The 18,671-nt window shown below is 40.8% G+C and overlaps 1 protein-coding gene across 2 annotated transcripts in view; it reads right to left on the reverse strand.

The window, feature by feature from the left end:
- Nucleotides 1–18,671, reverse strand: part of me1 (malic enzyme 1, NADP(+)-dependent, cytosolic) — a 107,944-nt gene that overhangs the window by 28,620 nt on the left and 60,653 nt on the right. For both annotated transcript variants that reach the window (XM_077217094.1, XM_077217103.1), the window contains exons 4-5: nt 7,997–8,072; nt 6,291–6,452 (exon numbers count right to left, since the gene is read on the reverse strand). In XM_077217094.1, coding sequence (XP_077073209.1) covers nt 6,291–6,452; nt 7,997–8,072 — 238 coding nt within the window. The remainder of the gene's footprint in view (nt 1–6,290; nt 6,453–7,996; nt 8,073–18,671) is intronic.

The following is an 18,671-nucleotide window of genomic DNA, read 5'->3' on the forward strand; positions in this document are numbered from 1 at the left end:
ACAAAATTGGATCCTAGATCAGCTACTCAGAGTACTGATTGGTCAGTGGGTGATGAGAGAAAGCTCTTTTCTCTTCGGGATTATCTGGGTTTTGATGAACCATGCTTTGTGTGTGTAAACTGTATGTGTATGTAGTCTTTCAGGTGAGATTAAGGCACAGGAACAGTAAGGGTCTGTTAGACACAGTCAGAGAAGAATGAGAAAATGAGTGTCAGAGAGAGAGAGATCCTTTTGCCTAGGCCACCCACGAACTAAACAGACAGCACTTTGTTTGCGATGACATCATTTGGTTTCCATTCAGTATGTGAATGTATGCGTGTGGATGAGGTCACATGAGGTGATAGCAATTTAGACAGAGTATCCCAGCTGTCAATCAGCAGGAGCCTCTAAAGTTCAATGATGATGTGTAAGAGATGTCATCAGAGATCATATTCCCCTTTTACACCAGATCATAGTCTGTTGTCTGGAGGTCTGTGTAATACAGGAGCTCAGAAATTTCCATGAAATAGAGCACTGTTTAGACAAGGCACAATACTCCAGAAAAACTGAAAGGAGGTGTTTACACAAATAGTGTTTATATGGGTTTGATTGCAAACAGCTTTGGCTGTTTGTGTGTGTACAATCTGGATCTACACTGCAGCTGCAAAATTTACTGAACCTGTCCTCGGCTAACAGAGTGACTACTTGAAACAAGGTGTAACTAGTGAAAGTGCAGCTATCCGTAGCGAAATTTTAATCCTAGATTATGATATTTTCAGATCCTGCCTGATTATCTCCCAATCTATAATTAAATTAATTCAAATTACTTAAAATTACTTAAATACTTAAAATACATATAAATACTTAAATTAAAAAAAATTGTTTTAAACTAATATATATATACACACATTTCAAAATGTATCTCATAGTAACACACACACGTAATCTCAAAAACCTCATAAGTCAAATATAATATGTTCTTAATAAACAGTTTTAATGATACTGTATTCTTATACTATTTATTACTGAACAAATAAATCAATAAAAATATATAAATTCCTCAAAAACCTCATAAGATTTAAATATAATAATAATAATAATGTTCAAAATAAATTTGACTAATGTGTTGTTCTTATACTATTTTAGAATTACTGTAATGTATATGCTTGAAAATTTGGATGTTAAAATTTTCAATATTTTATAATAATAATATATATTATTTTATATTTAAAACAATAATTTAGTAGTATTTCAGTATAAATACTATAATATAATCTAAATACTATACAAAAATAATATGTATAAAATCCTAAATATAATAGGATAGCATATGTAATAGTGTATATATTTTCACTGGAGTGCAAATAACAACTGCAATTACAAGGAGCAAATAGTATCTGACAGGAATCCAGTTTGCTGACATGAACAATTAGAGCACTTAAGCTATCCATAAAAAACCTGCGCAAAGCCACTCCATGTTATTTGCACATCTTGAACTTTCTCTAGCAGCCAGACCACAGACAGCGTTCTTTACGGATTAGTTTAACCAGAGCGTATAGGGCCTGGATCAAGCAAACATAAATGATGCTGATCCTGGATCAGATTCCTTACTGTCTAAATTGATGTTAGTGGCTGTGTTTGGAAAGTCATAACTGACCCAGGTGCAGTTGTCAAGCTCCCTCTGAGAGGCAGAAAGAAAGGAGTCAGCCTGACCCCAGTCAGTAGGCGTCTTGCTCCTTTAGAAATAACAGTAGACTTAATCCTTTAATAACACTAATTTTATCATCTGACTGCACAATCCTATAAAATGCATACACACACACAGCTGTGGGGGTATAAGCAGTGAGTTCATCAATCAGATCTGTCATCTCCTCAGAATAACCTGAAAACTAGGTCTTAATTACCTCAGACTTCATGCAAAGTCGGCCAAATGGTGCAGCAGAAGAAGTCTTACAATTTTAGACTTTTAGAGGGACAGAAGACTCTTTATCATGAACACATGCATGCAATATTAACCCACACAGTGCAAAATAAACAAATAAATAAAGTTAAACCAAAATAAATGATAAATTAATTAATTGAAATTGAAAAGAAAAAGAAAAAACCTCCAGCTGAATACACTTGGATGCAGACAGAGACAGGGGCCCAAAATTTAGAGTCAACTCATTAAAGTGTTTTGATGCCCGAGGATACGTTGAATCGCTGACTGGCCACTCTGGATTTAGCATTGCAGCAGAAGACACATGTGGAGCTGGCCTACACAATACTGAAGCTGGACCGAATGGGAAAACTGACTCAGAGCAGTTACACAACAGTGTTAATGTGCTTTTAGCCTCTTACTCATTTATGAGCTTTTGTACTAAACCAAAACGAGTGTGAAGCTGTCAAATGAGTTAAGGAACTTCAAATTTTAGTGTAAAAGCAAGAATTGTTGACATGACATATGACCTCATATTAACTGAGATATACATAAATGCATACCTTGAATTTAAATCAAAATGCTTTGGGTACGATAGTTGATTTTTTTTTGTGTGTGAGAAATCTCTTATGCCGAGTACACACTGCACGATTTTATCCCTGATTTTTACTTGATGACAGTTTTGTGTAAATCACTGACAACTGCCTGAAATCTGAGGCAAATCAGTCCTCGCTCACGTGAGTGACAATCGTGTAGTGTGAATGAGCAAAGACGCGATCTAAGAGATGCGCCGATGCCCATGAAATATTTAGCATGCTTAATATTTGGACCTGTCTGTGACTCAAAGTCATGTGTTTTGATTGGAAATTACATCGGAAAAGAATTACAGCCAGTGAGAGAGCTAAGATACAGGGCAAGGGAAGCAACAGGACATCAGCAAGCATGTCTTCTGATGGCTTCTTTTTTATTCTTTGCTACAAATTGGCGCAGACAACTTGGACCACAATCTTCTTGGGTAATCATTTTAAAAGAAGAAATCCAGTCTCGGGCGAGAACTCCTCTCACATGTGATTTTACATTATTTCCTGTATCAGTTCTCATGTGTGTTTGGTTTGTAGACCAGACAGAGTTGTCTGCGATTCTTCCTAATGAAATGTTCTCTTACGAGAGGTGCTCTCGTATTGCGTAAGTTTAGCTTACGCTAAGGGAAAGAGTAGTCGAACAGCGAACAGCCAGCTTAGGACAGCGCTGAGGAAGCCGGCCGTCTTCGCCACCTTCAGCCATCCGTGCGAGCTACGCTATCCGGCGACGTATCCTTTTGCCTTGCTATATATATTCCAAAAGAGCAGCGAGCGTCTTCGAGTCTCGCACTTCCTGCGGCTCGTGTAGAGCCCCGCTCAGCGCCGGAGACCACCACCTGATCTGCGCTCTCTGCCTGGGCCTGGAACACGCAGAGCTCGCTCTCGCGACCGGGGGCTGCGAGCTCTGTGAGGAGCTTCCGCTGTCGACCCTGCGGGCTCGACTCGAGGCCTTCAACTCTTCAACAGAGGTCTGGACCCACGGACATGCGGGGTGGCGCATCTGCTCACCTTCCTACAAGAGCTGTTGGATAAGGGGAGGTCCCCATCCAAGCTCAAAGTATACGTGGCGGCCGTGGCAGCGTTCGCAGAATCGACGCACGGCCAGTCACTGGGAAGGCATGAGTTGGTCATACGCTTCCTTAGAGGAGCTAGAAGGATGAACCCACCGCGCCCCCCGTCGGTTCCTATGTGGGATCTTTCATTGGTCCTCGAGGCCCTGAAAGCCTTTCCATTTGAACCACTAGACTCCGTGGGGTTGAAATATCTATCACTGAAAACCGTCTTTCTGACTGCACTGTCGTCAGTAAAACGTGTGGGGGACCTGCATGCGCTGTCTGTCAGCGCGTCGTATCTTGAGTTCGGGCCGAATGACTCTAAAGTCATCCTCAGACCTAGACATGGCTATGTTCCTAAAGTGATGGGCACTCCATTCAGAGCGCAAGTTATTTCCCTGTCAGCTCTGCCAGCATCTGACAGTGAAGGTGAGGTGAATCTCCTCTGCCCTGTCAGGGCGCTGAGATTTTACATTACGCGCTACGCCTCCTTCAGGCGTTCAGAACAGCTTTTTGTTTCGTTTGGTGGGCGCACCAAGGGTCTCGCCTCCTCGAAATTGAGACTGTCCAGATGGATAGTGGACGCTATAGCAACTGCTTACGCGTCAAAAGGTCTGCAATGCCCTCTGGGCAACAGGGCTCATTCCACGAGAGGCGTGGCCTCGTCGTGGGCGTGGTCCAGTGGGATTTCTATCCATGACATATGTGTAGCAGCGGGCTGGAGCTTTCCGTCTACCTTTTTCAGGTTTTATAACCTAGAAGTTCCTGCCTTGCAGGCTAAACTTTTGTCAGTTTGAAGGAGAGGTGTATTCTGCCCAGATCTTCCTGCTCAGATCACTCTCACGTGACTCAGCTCTCCTGGTTGAGCTGCACTAGTAGGGTATGTGCCATGTGTCTATACAGACCGGCGCGCTGCTCTGTATTCCCTATGTGTGCTTATGTACAAGTGATGGCCCGCGTGGCTGGCCACCTTATTTTTTCCACTTATGGGGTTCCCCTTAAAGTTTGGGGTCTCATGGTGGATGCTTGGCGCGCACGGCGTTGACAAAGTGTTCCCGTAGCGTAAGCTAAACTTACGCAATACGAGAGAACCTCTCGTAAGAGAACGATTCTCGGTTACTAACGTAACCTCGGTTCTCTCTAGAGAGTGAACGAGTATTGCGTAACCGGCCGTGCTCGCGCCACGAGCGACTTCACTTCAGTCGGCGAAAAACCAGGGAATTCAGCCTACAGCCCCTACTTTTATACGCTAAGCCACGCCCATTCTGGCGGGCTATGACGCTATGAAGGCGCGGGCGCCCTTCATTGGGCGTGACGTCATGCCGGGCTCACTGGTAGGTTGCAGCAGTTGCCCGCAGGGCAGCCAATGAGCACGCGAGATGGCCTGCTCTAGGTCTGCTAGCTGCGAGGTTACGTTAGTAACCGAGTATCGTTTTTGCCGATCCGTCGTGTAATTTGCACACAAAAGCAATTAAATGGTACCCCAGACAGTAGTGCAGTGTGAGAAGAACAGAAATCTGACGACTTTGAAATTGTGCAGCGTGTAATCAGTATTATGTTCACCAAAGCTGATCAAAAATACAATAAAAACTATTATTACAATTAACTATTATTTTTAGTAGCCATTACCTCCAGGTCTTAAGTGTCACATTATCCTTCAGAAATCTGCTGCTGAAAATTTAGCTTTTTTGATCTTTTAAATTGTAATAATATTACTGTTTTTACTGGTTTTTGATTAAGTAAATACAGCCTTAGTGACCATAAGAGAGAAAAATCTTATTTATTCCAAACTTTTGACTGGAAAAAATTTCCCGCTGTATTTGTAGCCAATGAGCTTGCTGGTCAATTTTCAAATGATTGCCTATTGTTTGCCATAGCAGTTTGCAACGTGCTTTCACAAACCCTCCTTCTTCTCCAGCTTCACCATTATAGATCTGCTAAAGGGGTGATTCATGAATGTTTGCAGCATGTCTTGCTTGCTCATTGCAGCATGTCGTGTGTATAAGCAGTGGCAAATTCCGTACTTGCTCTGCAAAAGCAGCAAAAAAAGCAGCAGCAGTAGCAGCGTAGCAGATTTATTCTGTCAAGAAAAATGTAATATCTGTCAAATATATATTTTTTGACCTAGGCCCAGCAATTTTCCTCCATTACTTTGTCTATAAAAAATCAGATTAAATAATCCACTAAATTGAAATTAATGTCATTTTGAGACCTATAGTTGTACTGTATACATAAGCTACTGTATAACTTCAACAAAAATACAAGTGTCTCTAAAACAAAACGCTTGAAAGTCATACACTCTTTCTTAGTCTCTTATTTTCTCACTCTACTCTGTCTTTCTCCCTCCATCTGAGATTCGGCATCTATGATGGCATGGCTTAGCCACTGCTCTGGCACAGAAGGGGAGTGCCAGGTGGACACTGGCACAAAGCCTTGGTAAATGAGGCAGTGGTTTTCTATTTCTGCAGTTCCACACCCTTAGCCCTGTTGAGAATGACACTGACTTTATGCTCACTATATTTACCTATTCATAACTAACTATTAATAACCTACAGCTACTGCAGCAGTAACCTACGTCCTTCTGCTACAACACTGCAACGTTGCGACAGTTGAAAACAAACAAGTTGGTGGATTAAAGTCATGAGAGAGGATGTGGTTGCTATGAATAGTTATGTCTTTGATTATGTCAATGAGAGCGTGATGGCAAGCGGGTGTCAGCAGTCACGGTCTGGATGGCTGTGGTGCCACATGTCTGCCTACCTCATTGTCTGTCCCCACATCCAGCATAACAGGCAGGCACTGCTGAGGCGGCATTCCACCACAGGCGGTGTAGAGGGCCAGTTTACCCACTGGGATGCCCATGCCATAGCAGCCCAAATCCCCCAGGCCCAGTATCCTCTCTCCATCTGTCACTACTACAGCCTAGCAAAAAATACAACCAAATTATTGAGACAGTCAGCAAATTCCGAAAGAGACTGCATGAACAGCCAAATCATTTGTTAAATATTAGGTGAACAAATTTTTTTTTTTTGAGCAATGCATGCATTACAGGGAGCCACGATTTTGGTAATATTTTAATAACATGCGCGCACACACACACACACACACACACACACACACACACACACACACACACACACACACACACACACACACACACACACACACACACACACACACACACACACACACACACACACGGTTTTGCTCTCTTTGTGAGGAATCTCCATAGGCGTAATGATTTTTACTGTCACAGTTATGTTCAGTTAGTTTCTGTTTTCATGGACCTTTAGTTTGTTATTTTCAGTCACATGTGTTCCTTTGTTTAGTTTCCTGCCACTCTTTTGTTGTCATGGTAATAATTTAATCAGCACAGGTGTTTATCATTATTTCATTCATTTGGCTTACTTAAGTTTCTCCTTTTCCTCTGTTTGATATCTGGTCACGTTTGTGTTTAGTGTGTTTGCTGCCATCGTTTGGACCATTTTAGTGTGGATTATTATTAAAGCATTGTGCGGAACTTTATTGATCAGTTTTGTCTTCTGTCTGTGCAAACACCTGTGACATTTATACATTGATAATAATAAGAAATGCTTCTTGATCACTAAATCAGCATATTAGAATTATTTCTGATGGATCTTATGACACTGAAGACTGGAGGAATAATGCTGAAAACTCAGCTTTAACATCACAGGGTATTTTTTACTGTATTTTTGATCAAATGAATGTAGCCTTGGTGAGGCTTCTTTTAAAAACATTAATAAAATGTTACTGACCCCAATTTTTTGAATGGAACTGTGTATATCTTGTTTTAGACACAATAGCAGCCCGCACTTTTAATTCACCCTACATAGCTTTCTGATCTAATTTAAGCATTTTATTATCAAATCACTTTCTTCATTGAATTTGTATGTTTTTGCCCTGGATTAAACATATGCATTTATAACTGGATATGTGATAGGCTAGTTTGGCTTGTAAGTCTGCCCTCCAGTAACAACAGATTTTCTGCTTTTATAATCACATTTTCACATATTCACAATAAACGACCAAATTCAAAATAACAGGATAAGCAGTGTAATTCAATCCAATTACTGAACACAATTGATCCCAAAGCAAGAACAACGTGTTTTTTCCCGTTAACATTGTGATGCAAATGCAGTAGGTGTTTAACCTTTTTACTGCTTTATTTCATGCAACCCCGCATTGTTCCTCAACACGCCAAAGCCCTACAGGGTGCGACATCATTACCTTAATAACTTTTAAATGCTTAACGAGCAGATTAATATGACTTTATGGCATCGTTTTCACGGTACAAGTCATATAAATTTTGGAATCAATGTCTTTGGAATTGGTGAAACCCTGGAGAGTTTTAATTTGTGTCAGACAGTGAACGAATTTGTGTCAGACAGTTCTGGTACATTGTGTAATAGTACAGGGTGGTGTAGATGTAAGTGGGCTGAACTCACACGAATGTCCTTCTCTGGCCAGCTCTGAAGTAGTGTGGAGATGTGGGAGCGGTCATGAATTGTAATAAATAAGCCCCTGGTAGAGAGAAAAACAAAACATGGACAATTGAATTGAGCTGTCCGTGTCGGCAAGTGTTTACTTTCCATTCATTTTATGTATGGAATCAGATTACTAAAACATTTAAACAAACCATCTAAAATGATGAGGTAGAGTATGTTTTATTATGTCCAGTGTAGATTCATTTTCCAGTTCCATTTGGAGCAATTCATGTACCACCTTTAGGTAAATGTAATGATAGGCGCATAGCTCACAGATTTTTTTTGTTCACTTTTAATGATTGATTTCGGCATAGTCTCCCCTGGCATGTGACTCACAACCCTGTGTTACCCTTACATTTACTGTCAGATTCAGTGTTGTTTAGAAAACTAAAAATATAAAAAATATATAAACATGAGATTAGAAAACAAACTTTAAAAATCTAACAAAAATAAGAAGTCGCTTTGACAACTAAGGGACCGTTCGGTATTTATGGAAGGGGCCACCGGAGGAAAATAGGGGAGGGTCATGCCTTTTTTTTCTTTGTTGAGGGGAGGGTCATCCAACTTTTTTTTAGTCTAGGGGGAGGGTCACTCAATTTTTGTATTCATGAAAACAGCAACATTTCAAAGTGGCTTGTTCGGTGCATATTTCCAATGTAGCTCCATGTAGCTCCCTCAGTCCCCCCTCTCCATCGCTAGCAGATGGTCTGAGCCTCGCGCTGTGGGTTTCGAGTGGTGAGACTGCGCGCGACCATCGGGTGAGTCGCGAGCATTAAAAAATGGGTCGCCAGTGATTTAAGAAAAAAATACAATAATTTAATCTGTTTTCATATTAATATTATTGATGATATCAACTTTGAGTAAAATTACACTGAAAAATCTTTCAAATACATGTAAAATAAATACTCCACATGTCACATGACCCACGTACAATCAATCAGTGGTCGCTCTAGAAAAAAGTTTGAAATCCATTGAGAGAGGGCACTAGCAGCAAAGAGCGAATGTGATTTCTGGCGCCAATACGTAGGCAACTCTTCAAATATCCTTTCGGTCCCGGTGATTTGAAATTGTGCAAACAAAAGCTTTTTCGTCTGAGAAATGGAGTTTTGGATAATGTTCAGCTTCGGCAGCTTAAAGGTCATACCTATATGCTAAAATATATAATGACTGAGGAAGCCTAGTGACGAGTCCATAGCAACCAGTAAATGTGTTTAATTTGTTATAACGTTACCCACTGTCACTGTGCTTTGTTGAATGGTCTCATTGTTATATTTCATGTGAATAACGTTACTAGTTAACGTTAATGTTAGATGAGTAATATGCAGGAAGTGTTGCTTATTGTGTTGCCACAACAATGTGAGTAAAATCTACTGAAATGGCCACCATAAACGTGGAGTGTGATGTGTAACGTACGCAGAGGTTTGTCGTTTGTCATAGTTGTAAAAAAAACAATGCCTTCTGAACATCTTTACCAAGCGCAAACGAATACAGAACTCAATAAATTATCGGGGAGGGTCATGCATTTTTTCACAATCATTTTGGAGGGTCATAGAAAAATTATTGCTGGCGAAGAGAGGGTCAAGTCTTTTTTGACAACAGATCTCAAAACTCCTCCGGTGGCCCCTTAAATAAATAACGAACGGTCCCTAACTGAAATACTAAAACTACTAAAACTGAAATAAAAATGATGAACTGAGAAAACAAATTTTCCTTGAGCTTTTGACGTACAGGAGGTCTTCATACTATAAGAATATCCAAGGGGGTAATCCATCAGCCGGAAGTTGAAGCCTCACGGGAAATTTTTCAACAACGTTTTTGGGGAATTGGAAATAATTCGATATGTGGCAAGTGAATACATATCAGAATCAGAATCAATTTTACTGCCAAGTAGTGTTGTGCACATACAAGGAATTTGCTTTGGTAATAAGGTGTTACCAAGGCTGCTATATTCAGCGCCAAGCCAACTTGAGAAAAAATACAGCATGACATGAGGAGAGGTGAGGAGAAAAAAGGCAACCCCCAGACTATGCTCCTGTAAGGAGTACAGTCTGGGAACAGGAAAAAACACCTCAGCAACATTAGCACATAAACAGTACACTCTACAAACAAGACATTGCAAACATGGTTGGGAGTGGGGGATGGAGCAGTCCAGCCCAGGCAAGCAGCATCCGGTCCTGCAGCCATTATGGCGCTTGTTACAGACCCGCCTGTCAAGACTGGGGGTACGAAGCGGCGAAGGCGTGGGATGGGGTGAGTCGGGGAAGGAACGCAAGAGCGGCTCACTGCAGTGCTCTTCCGGAATTTCTTGGTTTTGGAGAGCAGTGTAGCGAGAGTCTCTCAAAGTACAAGACAGTAGACGTGACCGCCTTCGTTGAGAGCCAAGAGGGAATATGAAGTGACATTTATCCACGAACTTTAATCATTTATCTACTTCATTAAACAATCAAGTATGGGTAACGGCCGGTATATTGACTGGTGATGGAGAAATTATCAGGAAATTATACAGGCAATGTAAGAAAAGAAAAAAATCTCAATGCCAATCGTGTAGATGTGTAGATAAAAGTTAACGCCATTTTGTGGTTAACGTTATATTCGGCGCTATTAACGTTATACAACATTATGTGCATCAAGTTACAATCATGTTAATAATAAATTATGTGACCAGCAAGCATATTTACCAATGCCCAATTTCCCAGTGCTTAAATTATATTTAAAATATTCGATCACTGGGCGGTTAAATATCTATTGGGTATGAATTCATATCACACGTTCTTGAACATCATTTTACATCAAGAACTCTTTGAACTCTTTGCTCAAGTTCCCCGTCTCTGCAAGATTAACGTTGGCAATTTTCACGCACAGCTACTAGAAGATTTACGTCTGTCAGACCGGTTGCTCTCGTCATCAAGCTTAGTTTGAGTCGGTTTGAGTCTGCGCGTCAGGAACGGAAGTGCTCAAAAATCACTAAAAATGGGCTTCAACTGTCTCAACTAAGTTCCAATGAGATGGCTCTCTCCACTTCTTATACTGTCTATGAGAATATCCTGTAAGTTTCAGAACTGAAAACTTCCTTGTTAGTCCAATAAAAGTTTTTATTGACACCATGCTCAGCGAACGACAGGTTTTTCAAAGTGGGGATCTATGACGTCAAAGAGGATAAAACCCCTCCACTGCAAAAGAAGATCAACGCCTACTTCAACACGGCCTGTTTAGCATCGCCCACCGACTCGCGCATTACATGCTATAACATAGGCCTACGACGAGGTAATTTTGCTAAACTGGATTGAGCTACCAAACAATAAACGTTTACAAAATATTGTGCAGTACCTGGTTGTGGAAGAAGACAGTTGCTGCATAAGCTTCCTTCGGATGCCAATATTAGGAGTGCGTGGTTAAGCTTTATTAAATCAACAGAAAATCAGTCACAATTTCCAACACAGGCTCAGCAAACAGACTTTTACGACACGGCAACGCCACAAACATGTAAGGAACCATGTTTATTTGCCTGATCTGTGAGCAGTGATTTCTGATGTGTATAATTATTCAAGTTCAGTATTATCTTTCTCTCAAAATCATTCAATACTGTTTATGCATCAGTGACTAAACAATCAATTTCACATCGTTTCTCTTAAGATGAAATACTATTAAAACTGTGATTAAGTTATAGAAAGAACGCGACCAAAGAACGCTCCCTTTCCAATCGCCCAAGCTGTCAGTCAATCAATCACACAGCGCGCAAATCTCGTTATGAAATCAATGACGCTGTTACACTGCACAACGAAGCAAAAGTGTGCAAAAACTGCGTTGCAATAATGAGATCTTTATTCACGCGATCACCAGATTGTATGTCATCTGCTCAGCTCATCACTGCAACCTTTCATGTGATGGAATAGATTTAAATATAATGCTTTAAACAATACATTTAAAGATTTGTTAATCTTCTCGATAGCTGTAATAGTAAAAACGTAGTAGTTTCCGAGAGTTTCACATGTAATACTAGCTATTTTATATGCAAACATGTCAGCCAATCACAGCAGTGGGCGTTTACACTAAAGTCTCACAGCAGACACGCCCCTTCAAACAGAGCGTTCAAATCAGAGGCTAAAATCAGGCTAGGAAAAATGCCTTTATTTCTTAATTATGACAATGTTTGATGTAAAAATCAAACTAACATAATAAGGGCACCCCAGGCAACATTATAAAATAATAAAATAATCCAGTTACTGACCCCTTTAATAAATAATTTAATAGTATGTAAATAATAATAAAATAATAATGGTCGCATTGGGCTTCCTCTAAAACTTCTGAAACTATCTGCTACTGTTGCTGACCTACTATAAAAAAGTTGATTATATGTTATTTAATCCCATATTTCAGTGTGCTTGCTTTGCTTTATTTCTGTACTCTCCATTATTTTTGCTTCCAAATCAAATCCATCAACCTCCCAGTGGAAGGTTCTATCACTCCCACATGTTAACAATGAATGCTATATTTTAGGCACCCCTTCCACCCATATCCTTCTTCAAATAATTAAATCATCAGCTTCAATCCTCGGCTACTTCAACAAGAAACCTGTTTCTCAAAAAAGCTTCTCAAATGCACCTCCTGTTACCACTAGTGATTGAAGTTCAAGGGGAGGCTTAGGCTACTGATTTTGTGTTTCAACAGACAGACTATGCTGTTTGAGCTAGTTAAACCACCCTGGATCAGTCTGGAAAGTCATGCTTGTTGAAAGGCTATACTTGACTGATCAATGCTTATAAAACAGATGAACAAACGCACACTTTTGCACAAACTCAGGGCATTTTCACAAGATTGTTTGTTTTGTTTCGAAACAGGGACTTGATTTGTTACAATGTTGCATTTTCTTCTTGTATCGATTCGCTTCCACAAGGCAACCTTTCAAAGCGTACCAAAATGTGTTCACGCAAGTCACATGCAAGTACAACTGTACTCTTCTTGGTCAGTTTCCTCTGCGTCATTCATCAAGATGAGTGACAAGTTCGCTCCATGACCTTATTGTGGCTTTATTTGTAACTGTCGAGACACACTCAAACACTATACAAATGTAGCCGTCATTCCCACTTTTAAATTATATACTAAATTCTTACTACATGTTAATACTACAGCAAATTCATGGATCAAATTTAAACTCCTAGCGCTGTCTAGATGTTAACAGTTTCAAGACACAGTACGAAACACTATACAAATTTTATAATGCAGCTAGAGCAGGAATCAAGGCTTCATTGGGACAGAATTCTCGCATGAAGAAGCGCAATTACACAACATTTTAAGATGAAGAGGTGCTCTATTGGTTTTCAACTGTGAAAAATAATGTTCTCACTCACAGAATCAGACACTACTGCTATTTTTATAGCAAATTTCCGGTTAGGAACCTCTAGCGAACCGCCCCACAGTTTTTTTGCAATAGGGCCAAGACCACCTCGTTCAGGTGGTCTCGGACCGATTGTTTTGGTGCGGATCCAAGCAAGATTGCCTTGTTCATATGTGTCGAAACGAACCAAACCAAGGAAGAAAACACACCAGGTTCCGAAACAAATGCTCAGGTGTGAAAGCACCCTCAGATATTCTGATCCATACATAGGCTACTTGCGTAAGAGTTACTCAGGGCCTATTTACACCTGGTCACTACTAATCAGATAGCTATCTGATTTATCAGAAAGATTCCATTTACACTTGGTCACATAAATGTGTCTCCGCAAAACGGATATAAATCCAATCTTCAATTCCAGCGCTATATGCAGATTTAGGCTAATGGAGTTTACGTCCCCGACAGCAACAGATATGAGCTGCATTTTACTGATCAACAGCTAATTACAAAATCAAAGACCGCAACAGAAGAGAGTGCGGCAACAGCACTGGTAAGATCATTTAATGAATGTACTTTTAATGATGATGACTCTGTATTGAGCGTCTGCGACTTATTTTCACTTTCATTTGCGGCAGTTTGCTGAAGAGATACTCTGCTCATATGCGGCGATACGTGCTGCAGTAGCGCTGTCATATCTGACTATAACATGACATATAGCCTATAACACACTCTCACCCGTTTATTTTTTAGCGTTGTTGGGAGGAGTAAAATTTACATATGTGACTTCAACAACAAGAGGCATTTACACTTGTTCAGTTTTGACAGGAATCAGTCTCAGACCACCTCCTGAAGTGGTTTGAGTGATTTTAATCCATCTCAAATGCGTTTCTGAGGTCATTTACACCTGGTCTTTTCACAATCGGAAAGCTATTTGATCTGTGAAAACGCATGAAGTGACAAGGTGTAAACAGGCCCTAAGATGTGGCACATGTTTGACCAGTTTTATTTGTGTTCTATGAGTGGTGTATGATCTTGGTGTGTGGTGTGTCTTAGTTGCTAATGGTTTTAGGGCAAAGAGGCTTAACAGGATAAACAGCTGTCAATCATGCGAAAAAATTATATGACAAACAACCTAGGCATGACTTTGCTCAGTTCCTTTTACTGTACATACACAGTTCTGGCAGGTCACGTCAGTAAAGCTTGCATCAGCTGACTCTCGTGGATCAGCTATCACAGCATCCCTATATAAGGTCCATTCAGAATTATCAACAGCCTTATCGCATTGCTCAGGAGATAATTACCCTCCTCCATCCCCAGCTCCTTCTTTTATCCACAGTCAAGACTCAGCCTTCTAATATTCCTCTTCAAATAAGACTGTCATTTATCTTGATTTATGTTGTTAGATTAAATCATTGTCATTAAGAATTAATGATATCTGCAATACATTTATGTTGGTTATGTTATGTTAAGGGGGTTATCACTGCGCTCCCTGCTCTTATCCATATGGATGGGCAGCGAGTTATTGCCCAGAACAGAACCATACTGCCAATACAAACTGTATGCTAATTGTCAATCATCTTTGACGATAGTGGTCCTGCCAAAAATACAGTTGGAGATGATGCAGTAGATACAAACAAATGTACTTCAAACAGTGGACTTTGACATTTTCCGAGGTGTATATATAAAGGTTGTGAAATAATTGCCTTATATGTTGTTAACATTACTTTAGTGCTGCAAGGTTATTGCACAGCACCAAGATCTTCTCATCTAAGCGGTTTTTCACCGTTCGTCAATGTCAAAATATTTGAGATGACCAATCAAATCAAAGTAGGCGGGCTTTATGTTCACAGAAGCAGCTGAGCGCAAATTCCAGCACAGCTCGATGCTTCAGTAAACGGTCAAAAAGTCTGAAATAATATTTAAGTAGCTAAACTAAACATTTCATACTGTATTTTTCAGTTCTTTTAGGATATAAATGTTAAATGAACGACAAAAATAATCGGGCAAACTAATAAACCTTTGAATAATTTCGACATTTTGAATTGAAAATAGCCTAAGTCTATTTAATTTACATGATTCATGTAATGTAATAAGTAACTTTCAATGTGACGGGACAAGAAACATTAACGAAGCCATTCCAATCATGGTAACACTTAATAATAACTGCACACTTTTAATCATTAGTTAAGCACTAGTAAACAGTTAATTCATCATTTATAAAGCATTAATATACATTAATAAGCAGATTATAAATGTTGCTTTTAATGGTTTATTCTTGATTTATAAGCAGATCTATAATGTGTTTAATATCTTACACGCCAGGCCTACGAGCAGTACTGGCAGGACCTCAGTTAGAAGGTAGAATGGTGTGCAAGTACTGGGGACATACGCGGCATGTATAGCGGCATCAATGAGGCTCTGGGTCCTACAGCCAAAAAAACAGCATCTTTGCAAGCCACTGATGGCTCCGTTGTCAACGACCTCCCAGGCCAGCTTGGTAGATGGGTTGAGCATTACAGCTTGCTGTATGGCACTCCTGTGGACGCCGTTTCTGCTGCTGTACCACAACTACCTGTCCTCAACGAGCTGGATACGGAGATCTCAGCAATGGAAATAGAGCACGCGATTGCAGCTCTTAAGAACAACAAGTCACAGGGCATCGATGGAATTCCAGCGGAGCTGCTGAAGTGTGGTGGGCCAGTGCTGGTCACGCGGCTTCACTGCCTCTTTCGATGCTGTTGGCAGAACAAATGCATCCCTAGTGAACTCAAGAATGCCAACGTGTTCATTCTTTATAAAAATAAGGGCGACAGGCAGGACTGCAACACCTACCGAGGTATTTCGCTCCTTAGGCTTCCGGGAAAATGCCTTGCCCGCGTAATCCTTCCAAGGCTGCAGCGCGTTGCTGACCAGGTGCTGCCGGAGAGTTAATGCGGTTTCCGTGCTGGTCGTTCGACCTTGGAGATGATTTTCTCGGTAGGCCAGCTTCAGGAAAAGTGTGCGGAACAGCAACGTCCATTGTACATGGTGTTTGTCAATCTGACTAAGGCTTTCGATTATGTGAGTCGCTCTGGTCTCTTCCATGTTCTGCAGCGACTCGGTTGTCCGGCAACTCTTTTGGCAATACTCCAAGGCTTCCATGATGGGATGCGGGCAACCGTACAGTTCAACGGTGCCCGCTCAAATGAGTTTGATGTCAGCTGTGGAGTAAAGCAGGGGTGTGTCCTCGCTCCCACCTTGTTTGGCATCTATTTCTCGGCCGTGCTGCGACGGGCGTTTCCTGATTCAGTTGGGGTTCTGCTGCACACTAGGTATGATGGCAACTTCTTCAGCTTGGCTCGTCTGAGGGCCAGAACCAGGGTGAAATGCGTCCTTGTGCGCGAGTTGCTTTACGCAGATGACGCTGCCTTCGTGGCTCACACTGAACAAGAAATTCAGGAGATGTGCAATTCTTTTGCTTCTGCCTGCACAGAGTTCGGCCTTACCATAAGCCTCAAGAAGACAGTGCTGATGGCTCAGAACGTTCCTGCTTCCCCTCACGTCACCATAAATGGCACAGTGCTGTCGGCTGTCGAGAAATTAATCTACCTTGGCTCAACCTTGACAGCAAAAAACACCGTTGATGCTGAACTGAATACCAGGATCGGTCGTGCCTCAACAACCTTTGGGCGGATTCAGTCTCGCGTCTGGAACAACAGCCACATTTCTCTCAAAATAAAGGTGCGCGTATATGAGTCCTGTGTGCTCTCGGTTCTGCTATATGGAAGCGAAACGTGGCCTACATACCAGCGGCAGGAGCACAAGCTTAAAGCTTTTCACTTCCGTTGCCTACGACAGATCCTTGGCCAGTCATGGCAGGATCGGGTCCCGAACACCACCTTGCTGAAGCTCACTAAAAGCATGACATGTACACCATGTTCTGGAGGAGGCGACTCAGATGGATCGGCCATGTACGTCGTATGCCAGATGAACGTCTCCCAAAGTCCATCTTCCATGGGGAGTTAGCTGTGGGACACCGCCCTCGTGGCCGACCCAAGAAGCTCCTCTTTAAGGATGTCGTCAAGCGGAGAATGAATGTCTTTAACATCAACCCTGACCAATGGCATCACCTTGCGGAAGACCTGGCAGCTTGGCGGTCCGCGCTGACTGAAGGCACGACTCTGTCCTGCCATGCTTACACCAGCTTTTGCACAGAAAGACGGCATGCTAGACACTTTTTGTGAGCTCATCTAAAGTGAGGACTATTTATGCCTTGTAAAGCATTTACAATTTAAAGGTACAATTTAAAGATTTAAAGGCTCAGTTATCTTCTAAACAGAAAAAGAAAACAAACACAACACAGTGATATAGAACATATAAATATTTTAGATGTATGAATGTACATTTAAATAGATTATTAATTATTTTTCATACACCTTCAAAGTGATCATATGAACCACTGACAACTCCTAAGTAACTGGTTTGTAAATAATGCAATACTTCATTTAGAAATCATAAATTGATCATTAATAAAGTATGAAAATAAAATTATTAAACATTATAGATGCTTATAAATCAAGAATAAAGCATTTTTAACTGTATTTATAAACTGCTTATTAATGTATGTTAATGCTTTATAAATGATGCATTTACTAATGCTTAACTAAAGATTAATAGTGTGCCATTATTATAAAGTGTTACCAACTTGGGTAAGAAAATGATTAATAAAACACATTTAGGCTAAAGTCCCATGTTTACTCTCTTCACTGACACAGACAAACTAAAAGCCTTAGAGAGGGAAGAGACAGGGCAAGATAAGGAAACAGACAGAGTGATGGAAATGAGGAGAGAGCAGGTATTGACAAATAATCTACTGCCCACTGACATGGTACTGACATGGTTTTAAAGCTATTTCTTATCCATTTTTTGGCCTTCAAACTTTTTGAAATGCACAGGTAGTTCAGAGAAATAAAAGTTTTATAGGGGGAGCCTGGCCCCCAACCCCCCTAACTATAGCTATAGCTATAGCTTGGTGATTATAAAACCCTTCCTGCGGCCCTGCTTGCAAAGATACTCTCTGTAGCTCAATCTCTCTCTCTCTCTCTCTCTCGACTGCTCTTTTTCGCTTTTAAGTTTTTATTTTCTGGTCTCATGAGATCCATTGAAAGTAGCTGGATGAGCAGGGCCCCTGGGACATCTTTCACATAGACCTCAAAAAATATCAGTTCATACACCTACTGTAGACCTTTCTTCCTTCCACCTACGGCTTAATGGAAAATGTCCAATCTCTCAGTCAGCCTGAGTTCACAGAATCCATAAAAAAAG

The sequence above is a fragment of the Siphateles boraxobius genome, unplaced genomic scaffold, assembly GCF_051911475.1.
Source record: "Siphateles boraxobius isolate OS27281-9 unplaced genomic scaffold, OSU_SipBor_1 12, whole genome shotgun sequence".
Taxonomy (NCBI): Eukaryota; Metazoa; Chordata; class Actinopteri; order Cypriniformes; family Leuciscidae; genus Siphateles; species Siphateles boraxobius.